The sequence below is a fragment of the Lissotriton vulgaris genome, chromosome 7 (genome assembly GCF_964263255.1).
Source record: "Lissotriton vulgaris chromosome 7, aLisVul1.2, whole genome shotgun sequence".
Classification (NCBI taxonomy): domain Eukaryota; kingdom Metazoa; phylum Chordata; class Amphibia; order Caudata; family Salamandridae; genus Lissotriton; species Lissotriton vulgaris.
In genome coordinates, this window is record NC_141695.1 from 841,271,413 (window position 1) to 841,286,387 (window position 14,975).

The 14,975-nt window shown below is 44.6% G+C and overlaps 1 protein-coding gene across 1 annotated transcript in view; it reads right to left on the bottom strand.

Annotated features, from left to right (window-relative positions):
* FASN (fatty acid synthase) overlaps positions 1–14,975 on the bottom strand; it is a 132,888-nt gene that overhangs the window by 17,338 nt on the left and 100,575 nt on the right. Inside the window, exons 29-34 of the mRNA XM_086931198.1 lie at positions 13,172–13,350; positions 12,552–12,671; positions 11,607–11,729; positions 10,483–10,706; positions 8,701–8,902; positions 7,543–7,694 (exon numbers count right to left, since the gene is read on the bottom strand). Coding sequence (XP_086787324.1) covers positions 7,543–7,694; positions 8,701–8,902; positions 10,483–10,706; positions 11,607–11,729; positions 12,552–12,671; positions 13,172–13,350 — 1,000 coding nt within the window. The remainder of the gene's footprint in view (positions 1–7,542; positions 7,695–8,700; positions 8,903–10,482; positions 10,707–11,606; positions 11,730–12,551; positions 12,672–13,171; positions 13,351–14,975) is intronic.

The window sequence follows — 14,975 nt, forward strand, 5'->3', positions numbered from 1 at the left end:
CGAGCCGCCCAGCCACACTCACGGAGGAGTGTGGCTCTCCCAGGTACGGCAGAGAGTGTCGAGCTGGGTCGGGAGGAGGGGTGGGTCTGAAAAGAGGTAGCGCTGCGTAAATCCATCGGTACAGCACTTCCCGTGACCCATGCTTCACTCCCCTTAGAACCCTCTCCTTCTCACACTCCCTTCACTACCGTGAATGCAAAGACACTGGTGTTCCCTCACCCCCTGGTCTAGCCCGGCACCAGGGTTCAATTCCCCGCCTCGGCGGGTCTTGGGCTCAAAATTCCACGGACCTGATAATTCTCGCATTGGTGCTTATTCCAATCATGGAGTCCCACTCTGCAACTCTGGGCAATAGCTTGCTTAATCTCCACAACGGCCCCTACAACGCTAAGGATGCCTGGCCTCCACCTTGGGGGTGCCCAGGAGTGGACGCCTCACAGGGAAAGCCAGGATGGGTTCAACAGCGGCATTCGTACAAGCGCCTTGAGATTCTTGCAGGTGAGTAGTGAGCTATACAAGTATCAATTTACATTTCTTTTTACATTTTAAACCTCTGACTGTGCCCATTTCTTTTCTCTCCCTGTGGCAATACCCGAACCGGAGGGAAGCTCAATCCAAAGGTGAAGAACGTCCTTTCATATACCAGACGCCGAGGAAGAAGGCCTCTGAAGCGGGCCCCTAAATCAAAGGTCATCACGGATCCGGCTGCTGCCAGTCGTGAAAGACTTTCCACTAGGAAAAAGAAGTCCTTTATAAAAATAAAACCATATCTGCCCCGATCTGGTCTCCGGTCTCTCTCTCCTACCCCGCCACAACTACCTAACACAGCACCCCTGCAATTTATCCCAAGATAATTTCAGCAGGTCAAATCTGCAGACATTTGGTGCAGTGTGCCAAATTTTGCAGGGGTAAACTCAGAATCTGCAATAAATACTGCGTGTGTTATTTTGAGATACCCAGGGTATCACAGCATAGCCGAAGCAATAAATATGTACTCTGGCTGGGCCACTCGTAAATCGGGCCTGTGCATTTTGATTTGGTTTTACTACTGAATCACATTGACTTTTTTGTCCATTTTCCTGTGACCCTTTGATTTTTTAACCAAACAAATTAGAAACTCAACCAATCTGCATGCCTTCAGACGGCCCTTGTTGCCTGGCTCTGCTCGACAGGATCTCAATGTCTGAACAAAAAAGCACATGTGTACATTCCATCCTGTTACTTCTTGCCCCTAGCCTTATGAGGCAATTTGCTACATGTCACACCATCAAAGTATCCAGTATAGATTATATAAATTAAACAAGTCCCTAAATCCTCTCTCAGGTACTGCAATGCAGTCACCTAGCCAGTGCAAAGCCAACAGGTCACGCATATGTGAGATCTATTGGCTTTGTTAAGGTTTTTTTTAGCAATGTTGTACAGCAACGCAGCTGAAAGTAAAAAATGTAGTCAACCAGCAGCAGTGCGCATGAGTCTGAGACCGGTGATTACTGGTTTGGATACTCTATGGCCAAGTTCTTGCAATGGATGATTAAAGGTTAGTCAGCTGTTTCCCAATCACCCCCGTTGTCAGCTACTGTAAGTGAGGAAGTTACATCACCAAAATGCTCCATTTATCAGCTGTGAGCTTGGGCTGTTACGTAATAGCAGTTTCTCAGATCTTCTGTCATAGAGACTCATCAGAGCTAATTTAATTTTCCTCTGTTATTTATGGTCCATTTTCACTTTGATAAAAGTTTGGTTTGTCTAGGCTGTTCCACTTCTAGATACAGTCCCTATTAATGTTCCTTCTTTCAGGTGTTCATTGTTCTTTCTTCGAACACTAGACCAAGAGCTTACTGTCCAGAGCTTGTCCTCAGCAGGGTGAAGTCCAATACTTCCTACCATCATGCAGTAAAATCATCAGCCTATAGATTTGTCAGAGCAAATATACTAAGATCTAAACAAGGTGTTATGTCTAACATACCTTAAAGCCTGAATCACATCCCTCCGTACCTCTTGTTCTAACAGTCCAGCTTGTTTTTGCTCCATCTCACCCTTACTTACCTCTCTTATGTTGTGCTGGGTTCAGAATATCACTCATCCATGGCACCTGAACCCTGATGCACTCCCAGCTATTAGAAGTTAGCTCGCCACACCGCTGTGCCTAAGCACCTGCAGCCTGCCTTGCCACATCCTGTGCGATGCTGCTTTGGGATACATTCCAGCAATGGAACGACTAATCTCCCATACAGCACCATGAGAGGAACATATAGGTCTGGCAAGGTAATGTCATCTTTGGCCTTAAGAAGTCCCTTCTAAACTGTTCCAAACACAGTTCAGCCAGGCAACAGTACGTAAGGCTACATCGCTACAAGGCATTCTGCCTCTTATCTGCATGAAACCATGAATGGCTACATCTTAACCGTATAATTTAATTGTGATCTTCTGCTCTCCCCAGGGGTCAGTAGTTCACCATTTTGGTAATTCTTTCTAAATCATGCTACAGCCATAACCTGAAAGGGCTATAGTTGTTACTACCGGTAACAAGTGATCATATGTTTGTTACAGGTGCTAAGTTTGCAACTTTCACTTGGCGCTTTTTGTGATTTTGCTAGCTAGTATGAAACATGAAAGTGCTTAAGGCATTTGAAGGCTATCTGTCAGTTTAATAAGACATTTAGAGGCAGACTTATTTCTCAGAAAAGGGGGTGGTGATGAACAGAGTGTCTGAATTAAGCAGACCACTCTTACCCAGTCCAAGGATCAGGGCTTGATCCATCACTGTTTTTTAGCTCACTGCACCATCCCAGCTCAGAACTTGGCTATATGCAAATTAGTCTGACCCTGGCCCAGTGCATCATGGGAACAGGGCAGACCAAACTACCAAGCCAATTCTTATACTGGGAAGGAAACAAGCTACCGGGGACCGGTTTCTGGCATTTCAGCCGTCTTCGGCCCGGCTTGCTTGAACCCTGATGGTGCAATGAGCTAGGGACTCACATCTGAGTATACCCTTCCACGCTTATGGTGGACAAAAATGATTCAGAAAAGGGGGTGGTGATGAACAGAGTGTCTGAATTAAGCAGACCACTCTTACCCAGTCCAAGGATCAGGGCTTGATCCATCACTGTTTTTTAGCTCACTGCACCATCCCATCTCAGAACTTGGCTATATGCAAATTAGTCTGACCCTGGCCCAGTGCATCATGGGAACAGGGCAGACCAAACTACCAAGCCAATTCTTATACTGGGAAGGAAACAAGCTACCGGGGACCGGTTTCTGGCATTTCAGCCGTCTTCGGCCCGGCTTGCTTGAATCCTGATGGTGCAATGAGCTAGGGACTCACATCTGAGTATACCCTTCCACGCTTATGGTGGACAAAAATGATTCAGAAAAGGGGGTGGTGATGAACAGAGTGTCTGAATTAAGCAGACCACTCTTACCCAGTCCAAGGATCAGGGCTTGATCCATCACTGTTTTTTAGCTCACTGCACCATCCCAGCTCAGAACTTGGCTAAATGCAAATTAGTCTGACCCTGGCCCAGTGCATCATGGGAACAGGGCAGACCAAACTACCAAGCCAATTCTTATACTGGGAAGGAAACAAGCTACCGGGGACCGGTTTCTGGCATTTCAGCCGTCTTCGGCCCGGCTTGCTTGAATCCTGATGCTGCAATGAGCTAGGGACTCACATCTGAGTATACCCTTCCACGCTTATGGTGGACAAAAATTCAAGCAAGCCGGGCCGAAGACGGCTGAAATGCCAGAAACCGGTCCCCGGTAGCTTGTCTCCTTTCTGGTGAAGAATTGGCTTGGTAGTTTAGTCTGCCCTGTTCCCATGATGCACTGGGCCAGGGACAGACTGATTTGCATATAGCCAGGTTCTGAGCTGGGATGGGGCAGTGAGATAAATAACGGTGATGGATCAAGCCCTGATCTTTGGACTGGGTAAGAGTGGTCTGCTCAATTCAGACACTCTGTTCATCACCACCCCCTTTTCTGAATCGTTTTTGGCCACTATAGGTGTGGCGGGGTATACTCAGACATGAGTCCCTTTCTCACTGCTCCATCAGGATTCAAGCAAGCCGGGCCGAAGACGGCTGAAATGCCAGAAACCGGTCCCCGGTAGCTTGTCTCCTTTCTGGTGAAGAATTGGCTTGGTAGTTTAGTCTGCCCTGTTCCCATGATGCACTGGGCCAGGGACAGACTGATTTGCATATAGCCAGGTTCTGAGCTGGGATGGGGCAGTGAGATAAATAACGGTGATGGATCAAGCCCTGATCTTTGGACTGGGTAAGAGTGGTCTGCTCAATTCAGACACTCTGTTCATCACCACCCCCTTTTCTGAATCGTTTTTGGCCACTATAGGTGTGGCAGGGTATACTCAGACATGAGTCCCTTTCTCACTGCTCCATCAGGATTCAAGCAAGCCGGGCCGAAGACGGCTGAAATGCCAGAAACCGGTCCCCGGTAGCTTGTCTCCTTTCTGGTGAAGAATTGGCTTGGTAGTTTAGTCTGCCCTGTTCCCATGATGCACTGGGCCAGAGACAGACTGATTTGCATATAGCCAGGTTCTGAGCTGGGATGGGGCAGTGAGATAAATAACGGTGATGGATCAAGCCCTGATTTTTGGACTGGGTAAGAGTGGTCTGCTCAATTCAGACACTCTGTTCATCACCACCCCCTTTTCTGAATCGTTTTTGGCCACTATAGGTGTGGCAGGGTATACTCAGACATGAGTCCCTTTCTCACTGCTCCATCAGGATTCAAGCAAGCCGGGCCGAAGACGGCTGAAATGCCAGAAACCGGTCCCCGGTAGCTTGTCTCCTTTCTGGTGAAGAATTGGCTTGGTAGTTTAGTCTGCCCTGTTCCCATGATGCACTGGGCCAGGGACAGACTGATTTGCATATAGCCAGGTTCTGAGCTGGGATGGGGCAGTGAGATAAATAACGGTGATGGATCAAGCCCTGATCTTTGGACTGGGTAAGAGTGGTCTGCTCAATTCAGACACTCTGTTCATCACCACCCCCTTTTCTGAATCGTTTTTGGCCACTATAGGTGTGGCAGGGTATACTCAAACATGAGTCCCTTTCTCACTGCTCCATCAGGATTCAAGCAAGCCGGGCCGAAGACGGCTGAAATGCCAGAAACCGGTCCCCGGTAGCTTGTCTCCTTTCTGGTGAAGAATTGGCTTGGTAGTTTAGTCTGCCCTGTTCCCATGATGCACTGGGCCAGGGACAGACTGATTTGCATATAGCCAGGTTCTGAGCTGGGATGGGGCAGTGAGATAAATAACGGTGATGGATCAAGCCCTGATCTTTGGACTGGGTAAGAGTGGTCTGCTCAATTCAGACACTCTGTTCATCACCACCCCCTTTTCTGAATCGACTTATTTCTCAGCTTAGCTTCAAGTGCCTGAATCAAGGTATTAACAGATACTCCTCCTTTAAAGTTAGTCTTCTTTTTCATAGACTTTTTCAGATGTAATTTCTTTGGGACTAGTTCCAACAGCCAGTGTAAGACTTTGTTGTCGATCAGAAATGGGGATAGAAGTCTCAGTCTGGCATACTGCCACTCAACCATAAATCGTAACCTCTATTGCCGTCTCGCGATGGAATCAATTGGCGATGGAGATTTGTTTTTAAATGCAAAGCCCTGAGGAAATTCCTTAGTTTGTAAATATCTTTGGGATATTCGACTTTTACTCTTAGTTTTGGATTTAGAACTTCATTGAGATTCCAGTGAGCTTGAAAAAAGGGCCGGTGGTTGGATTGGAGAACAGGAAACAGGATGCACTGGGGAGCTACAAATGCCTTTTTGATGTTTCCTTTAATGGAGAGAAGTTTCTCTCTATTTCCATAACAAAAGTCTCAGCCTATGTGCTGCCAAGAATTGGCACTGCACCATTGCCACCGTCTGCCTGCTCTGAGCTATTGACAAATTCATATGAATGTCCTTCCTGGGAGTTAGATGCTTTTAAAAACTGCCTACTTGGAAGACCACGAGTCACAACAAGTTAGGCTGTGATTTTCTCTTACCATGCATTAAACTTAGTTCTTAGCTCTTTGCGTTTTACAAGCTAGATCAACACAGCTGTTCAGGATCTTTGAAGACCACATATGGGATTTAAATCCATGCATTCATATAGTATAAGGGACGTCTGTGACTTTAAGGAGATCCAAAGTTGTATCTGCTCTAAAAGCATATCTCTGTCTTTTTTATTCAGCTATTTAGCTCCTAGTGACAAGTCTGCCTTCTACCTGCCCTTGCTTGTTCCTGATTTGCTAGTGATTCACTTCAAGTCCAAAAGCCAAATACGTTGCCAAACAGGAAACACCCAGGCCAGATGGCTCTTACCTAAGATATCATACCGGTTAGCGATTCCCTGCATCCCAATCACATCCTCAGGACAAAGCTGGCTGTCAGATCCCTTGGCATGAGTGTGTTAGGACATGTGGCTGGTGGTGGCCATTTGAAATGCAGACATCCGAATCTCTACAGGCTTGCTTTTCTCTTCCACTTGTTTCACATTTCCAGCTCTCTCTGGTTTTCTTCGCCGTCTAGCAAAGGCATGTTTTGCCTCCAATGCTTATATGATACGGTTCCACTCTGAGTGACGAGGGAGCACTCAGTTTAGTCATTATCAGGCTCACTTTTTGCAATGCGCATTATTGTTTGTGTGGTCGTGGTCTTCTCCCTGTGAGGAAGATGCATCACGCGATCAGAGGCAGGATCCTGCAAGCCTCACAGTTGCCATCTCTCCTATTTATTGGTTACGGATAATAAAGTTCAACTCATTGGACTGTAATTTCTGTGGGAATATTTTGATCTTTCAGTTCCTACTTCTAACTTTCTGTACACCTCATGGACTTTACCAATCTCCAATGATTTTTCAAACAGGACTGCTCATAGTTTTCTTACAACTGCCTTGCTTAATTCATGAGAACTTGAGGATAAGGTTCCGATAGACTGGTTGATTTTCCTAAGCTAAAACGTTTTAGATATCCTACAATTTATAGATAATCCTACATATTTTCCTTGAAATCAAGTGTCTTAGATTAGATCCAAGATGTATTCATCTATTGTCTTCAACCTAGCAAAAAAATAATTTATTCACCATAACAAGATGTCCATAGTGTAGATAAAATCAATAAAATCTTTGAGTGTCCTGAGCGCCCCTATCAAGAACTAGAGAGATCTTACTGACTAGAAACCACTGTGAGATGTGAGGGGGATAATGACTGCTGATTTACCTTGTCCACATCTTGAGTCGCTAACTGTGGTCAGAATGTGCACTACCACACTCCATAACCTCTCCAACACCAATCATGCTTTTCCCCTCTGCTGTTCATCTCATCCACCTTTCACTTTTATCCAGTTCACTGAAACTGTTACCCTACCACGATTTGTCATGACCCTCTGTAACCCCCTTTGTCTTTTAATCTTAATCCCCATTGCCATGGATTTGGCCTTCCGGTCTTATTTTCCTTTGGATGCCACCCCACTGCCATGTGCTTGAACTATCCTCTTTCCACTCCTCCTAGTTCCCATGATGCTCACCATGGCCAAGTTGAAGATCCCTCCAACAGGTCCCATTTCAGAAGCTTCTTCTAGAAGATCACAAGTTTCTTCCAAAGATCCAACATCCTTGGTGGACACTATGACCTGCACCCCCATCGTCTTCCAGTCCTGGATGCGCTTTGCTTGGTACCCTTCAAAGACATAAGGTTTGATGAATGAAGGAAAAAATATATGTTGAACTCTATGGAATAAAACAGAACACTGAAATCTGAAATATCAAATCATATCGTTTAGATGTTTTTTTTCCATAGAAAGTCCAAGATTTCCATGATAGCAAAACTGCAAATGAAATGTACAGAAAGATACAATGGCAAAAGGCACTCGAAGCAAAGGGGGGAAAACAAAAAAAAAGACAGATGGTCGGGGCAACACAGGGCACCAACCCAGAAAAAATGACAATTCAAGACAGAGAAAAATAATAGAACCCCTCCCCCCTCCCGCCACATTATTGTAAACAGAAAAACAAGAGGCATACTAAAGTGCAAAGTTTTATGTATATGTTTTCATTTTTATATTTTTCCCTCTAGCCATACTCATGCAATTGCTGATGAAGCTAATTTTGGGGGTACTAGTGAACTGATGGTGATAATTTAAAACTCTCAGCAGGACACATGTGAGGAAGGGACCATGTGATAAGTTGACATTAATATTTTACCTATTCATTCCTAGATTGTTAGATCTCACTTCCTTCCAGTCACCTTTGGTTCTCAGGGAACACTTGCATCCCCCAGAGTATTCTTCTAGGGCTGAGAAGCAATGGCTACCTCTCAGAGGGCCTCCTCGTCCTCTCAAATAACCCTCACAATATCTGGAAGGCTCTCCTAACCCACAAAGGGAATTTGGAGCTCTATGAATGTGCTCAAAGCAGCACTGTGAGGTTTCAAATAAAATCCCATTCATCAAAAATATTATGTACACACTCTTTCTAGAGAATAAATCTTTTCTACGTTGTCGGATTATGTTTGATTAACTACATTTACAAAATTACTGAAACTATACAGTGGCATCATTTCAGAGAAACAGGATCAAAGAAGTTATGGAAACTGGGGATTGGATGGCTCTTCTAATTTTAAATAATTATATTGAAGCCTTAATGATTGCAAAATGTTGTGATGCCTGGCCGCTTTTGATATGTACCATGTCGTATTCCGGAACGAGATGTTAGCACAAGGTGACGAGCCCCTCTTTCTATCAGCCACTGAGCCAACTCAAGGCCAAAACCTCCAAGACCTCCCGTGATGACGTAGGACTTCTCAGGTGGGCATGATGTGCGTGAGATGGCCCTCAGAAGCGCCGGTTCTGTCTCACCCCTGGGGAACTTCTGATCTTCATCTCGGACCTGTAGAGAACACAGAATGGAAGAGGTTAGGACACCTCATGGATCACTGTGATAGCAGCCAATGGTTGTGACTAAATGCCCTCATGTGCCTCACTCTACTGGGATTAAAATTATAGTTTCGTAGCAATAACTCCCAGCCGGTTCAGTGTATAATGCATAAAGCAGTCTGTTTGTTCTGAAAAATACATCGCTTGTTGCTAATTTACAATCACCTTTATTTTTGTAAACCTTAAGATCCCTTCACTCACAGCATTTTCCAAATCCTTGCATAGTTATAATTCGAGGAGAAACTGTTTGGAACTATAAGATTGCGATCAGGTTAATTTCATGTATGAGGGCGACCCAAAGGACAGGAGACACCCCACTCCTGCAGCACACAGAACCAAGGCCAGGAACTGTCAAACTAATTCGCATGTGCACAGCTCAGGGGACTGCAATTGTGAAAGCAACTCTGTCCTTTTAAAGGCCCATTTTTGATTTACTCTTTGAAGAAAGAACTGTTCGCTCTCATAACTCAAAAAGACCCAGCCCCCTCAGAAGTGCCATATCTGGGCTTCCCAGTCAATCAGTTACCAGAGCTATGCCTATGACAACGTTGCCCACAAGGACCCTTGGATAAAAGTATTCTAAACACACACACATTCACATCACACCTGTGACAAGAGAGATATGTGAGATCTGTAGGGTAAAACATTAAAACCATACACATATCACACCTGTGTCCATGGAAATCCAGAGGGCAAAGGATTCTACAAACCACACATCTATGACGCCAGTTCCTATATGAATCTTGAGGGCAAAGAATCCTAAAACTACATACCTATCACACTTGTGTCTATATGATTTGGAGTGTAAATGATTCTACAAACCACACACACCTAATACACTTGTGTCTATGGAGCCCCGGAGAACAAAGGATTCTACAAACCACACACCTATGACACCAGTGTCTGTGGGGTTCCACAGGGCCAAGGAATCTACAAACCACACACACCTATCATACATGTGGGGATCCTGAGGCCAAAGGATCCTAAATGCTGCCTATGCATATTATGCCAATGTCTATGACAATTCATGCCAGTCACACAAGTACCTACAAAAGATCCTAAGGGCAATGCATACTAAAACCCCACACATGACCTTTGCATCCTCAGCAATGAGGAACAAGGGCTCCCCCATTACATTTCTTCTTTCTTGTGGACTCCTCCTTATAGACTCCAGCTCCCTCCACAGCTCCAGTAAATGGTCAAACCCTATTCAGCCCATCTTTTGCTGTACAGATAGTAGGTGATTCTCTTTTAAAATGCCATTTACCCTCCAACCCAGCACTAAAATAGCCCTCTCTCATGCCTGCTGGTATGATTCTCTCATGCATGCACATATGACATATGTCGAGGTCACATCCCCACTCAACTTACCACCTACACAAAATATCGACAGCATATAATATGTGTCTTGATAAAACAATCTGCCCATCAATGTCACGTTCTACCATCATCCTCCCTAAGTAGTACACATTTATATATGTTCCCCTAAAAGGACAGGATCCCTTATAGTCCAGCTCTCAGGTTATAACTTACCTTCAACAATACTTTGCCGACGTGCTTCCCTTGCGCCATGAATCGGAAAGCAGCCTCTACCTCTGTCCTCTGGAAGACAGTGCTCCGCAGGGGTAGCACCACTCCATCTCGAATCCCCTTCTTCACTAGGTCTGACACTTCCTCCCACTCAGCATTCCCCTCCTCAAACAGTGCATCGAGGAGAATACCATGAAATGCCACATTCTTCAAGAATAGAGCCATTCCTAGGGAGGACAAGTCAAGAGGACAAGTTAGAGGTGTAGCGGTATCAGTGACAAGTGAAAAGCAACAGTGACTCACAAACTGCTCAACTTCCGCAATTGGTAAAGGACATTGAAGACGCACCAGCATCCCAAAGTCAGTGGCAGGTTCGGAGAATTAAACACTCACCAACCTCTTAAACTCAAGGACAGGTTGGGGGCTTACTTGCTAAAGTCTCATCAGCGTTAGAGACATAGAAATGATGAATGATTCATTTTTTACTTCAATGTATTTTTTCAAAGAAAGTCACATAATCTCTAGGCCCCATTGTGGAAGAAATACTGTTTCACTTGAGTGGATGAAAACATTGTTTTCATCTTGAAATAGGTGTGCATTTGACTTTATGATTTGTGTACATGTTGGAGTCTGCGCCTATCTGTGTATTTGTGTCATACAGCGTGGCTCTGTAGGATGCCAACATATCGGGCTCTGTGTTAAATCCAATCTGTCAATACTGCTAGACTTTTGATAAACCAAAACGGAATTGTAAGTTATCAGGTGCTGGTGTGCGCTGTGTAAGCTTTTATATGGGGATTTCATTAGACGGTGTGTGGATCTAAGGTTCCAGGTTCAATAGTAGGTATGGGTCTTTCCCTGTGGATATTTGAAAGTCTGTACCCATGATCATTCTCAGAATGTGAATGAATCTGTATCTCACAAATGTGTGCCAATGCCCAATATATTGTTCTTTATTTGTGTGAATGTGTCTGTTGACACCTATAAGTCTGTGTGTAAGTCTTGTTTAGGATGCATATTATATGGCTATGTTAAAATGTAAGAGAGCAACTGGCAAGGCTAGTGTATCTTATTCAGACGTGCTAAGCGACTCCTTGTGGCAGCATGTGCAGCTTTGGGAGCCTCACCAAGGGGGTTGTTGTTGGACAGATCATATTTGCCAATTTCCAGGAAGCGTCCATGCCTGGCCAGGCAGCGTAGACTGGCCTGCAGTTTCTCCTCTGCCAGGGAGTTCAGCACCAAGGAAACACCTGCAAAAGAGGAATCACATAACTTCTGGAGACTCCATGCACATTCCATACTCAACCCTCCAGGATTCCTTCATGTTGTACTGCCTAAGGTCCCTTCATAAAACCAATGTTTCCTTCAATAAGCATTGTCCAAAGTCAATATATTCTGCACCGTCCACGTTCTTTTCATATTACGCCCTCCAAGGCCACATCATAAAGTACTTTGCCGGCGCTTTCCTGCTCATCCCTCATCGTCCTTCATAAGACATCATCCATAGCCCCTGCCTACCATACCTTCCATGGGACCATTATGCTACACCCTGAATGTCACTCATAAAACACTATCCATAGACCTTACATTTTATGCCTTTCATACTAAACTACCTATGTACCTTACATGGTTTACATATCCCATGTCCTCTGCATGCTCTCTTCCGGTCTACTCCTGTTCCCCCTCCTCGTGCATCCTTAATAGCCTCTCTTGCGTGCCCTCTTCCCACTTTGTCTCCTCCAGGACTCTTCTACTTCTGCCCTTCATCCATGCCATTGTAAAGCTACCACTCCTCCATACCCCCTTTTACACTTTCCCAATACACCATCTATGGTTCCATCCTTTCATGCCCTGTCTGAGTTCTCCATCCACCATTCCTCATTTTCTTTCCCCATTTGCTAAGCACCAGTCATGCTCCTCTCCTTGCCTTTTCAGTTCTCCCTTTGTGTACCACATCTACTGTACCTGCAATTAAGCAATTTTTGCTATATCCATTTTGTGTTCACCAACTGGATTCACCCTTTGAGGTCCATTGCTACCAAGCCCCACTTATGTTGTTTTCTCATGCTCACCTTTACCATTCGTTGACTTTAGAACATGTTGCTCAAAAGATGTATTTCGGGAGTTGGCGAAGCAGCTTTCATCTAGCTGGGGGAACCTGGCCTGCAGATACTCCCTCTTCTCCAAAGAACCTACAGGAATAATTCAAGATTAGAATAGATCAGGCAGTGATGGGGCAACTTATAAGGAACCATGACTTCAAGAGTAGCAACCATGTATCTAAGTGTCAGCCCTATGAGGATTGGCACACCCTGCAGTTAGATGGACAAGGAAAGGCTTGCTCAATTTAGAATGGGGAGAAAGCATTCCATGCCAAGGCGAAAAACTGGGCTTTAAGGACAGACACAGGCAAGATTGGGGTGGTATATGTGCATAGATGAAATGATTCATGTGGTTGTATACCTGAAGTCTGGAGACACAGGCAGGACACCTGTGTCTGTGAAGAGACAGGGGAAGCCATGATGGGTTAAAGGAAAGAGAGCCAAGGATAAGCAGTACATTTTTACTCTGTGTATAAAGGCGGAACCAGGGAGCGTGATTTGAGGGAAGCTTGTAATCAAGCTGAGGCAATGGATGGGACATAAATAGGTGGGTGGTATCTGTTAACAGAATAGGCACATTCATAACTTACCCACAGTTGTGAAAACACGGCAGCCAAATCTCAGGGCAATGGCAATAGCAGCCTGACCCACACCGCCAGAACCAGAGTGGATGAGCACACTCTCACCCTTCTTCAGGCGGCCACGGACCACCAGGGCATAGTAAGCAGTGGCATACACTACAGGCACAGTTGCAGCATCTTCCAAGGACCTGCAAATAGGGATCAAAAAAGCATTCCATTTAGGAAAGGGCAATTGTGCTATGCATATCAGTGAAATTGTTTTATTGGTATTTACAAATGGTTGAATTGAAAAAGGCTAACATGAGAAAATGTTAAACCGATTACCAGGAGACTGGTTCTTAGGGAGGTTGCCCATAGAGATTGTTGCAGGCTCCACCAGCCCTCAACCAATGACTAATTCCTGGTGCCAAAACCCCAGCTCTCAGCAGAAGAGACCCCATTGATGACACTGGTACCCCGATAAGCCCCATTTGTGCCCCTTTCACTTGTTCACTTTTTACTTGAATTTAGTAATGTGCAAGGTCTCCAGTGTCCTCTTATCTAGCACGCTCAATGACCGAAAGAAGAAAGGAAATGGTTCTGATGTAAGATCCAAAGAGATCACATAATGCAAGTAGCATTTTTCTTGTTAATGATAGGGCAAACCAAAACCCATGTGACTGAAGGTTTAAACATTTTATAAGGATGAAGTCCAGAGAGGTGCACTTAAGTTATTTGAACTTGAAATAATTGGTTGATTGAATAATATATGATTCTCTTCACAATGCTATTCTGGATGCGTCACTACTGTGCATCTTTAGGATATAGCGTTGGAGCTAGGACAGCGTACTCTAGTAATAAAAGTCTGCTGTGGCCTATTTCTCCTCTGCAGGGCCTAACCCCTAGGCAGTCTTTCTTCAGTCATGTGCACAGCAGTCTTTTTGTGAACTTACTGCAGAGATGCTGCAGCCAGTCCTCTTTACCATTTGCACTGGTTTTCAACTATGTAGTGACGTACCTAGGACTCTGCTTATAGATATATGCAGTTTTCAATCCCAAACATACTGGTCTCGTTCCAAACACTAACTGTCCCTTTATTAAATACTTGCTGTCACTTCTTGAATTCAGCTGTGTCGTCTAAGGTCATTAAAAATAAGATCAGTCCCGCTCTTGATTAACCCTTTTACTGCTGGGGTGTTAGTCCACTCCTGTACCAAGCTCTTTTCCCAAAGTTGTACTGACATTGAGCAAGCGTATGTGGGCCACTTGCCATAACATTTATGTTCAGTGGCTATAACAGAAATCTACATCACAAGAGTGGTTTGAGAACACAATTTTAGGACACCTATATACAAGTCACTAAGGGCCATATGTATCATCAACCTGATTTGCGATTCTGAAATAGCGATTTTATAGAAATCACTATTTCAGAATCGCAAATAGGGATGTATGTACAAATTCGCAATTTTTTTGCAAATTCTTAGTATTCCTTAATTGCGATTAGCAAATTGCGAATCGCAATTAAGGAATACTTTCCCATTCATTTCTATGGGCCAGGAGGCCCATAGGAATGAATGGGAAGTTATTCTCAATTTGCGAGTTGCAATTTGAGAATCGCAAATTGAGAATAATTTCAAGGGTGCAGGGGTGTCCAAAGGTCACCCTGTTGCACCCCTGAAAAAGGCATGGGTGCACATGTGGCGCACATACATGCCCTAAGGGCATGTATGTGCGTCACATGGCACGTTGAAAAACGCGAAAATTTGCATTTTTCAAGGAATTCGCAAATTACCACCAACTTGAAGTTGGTGGTAATTTGCGATTCCTTAAGGAC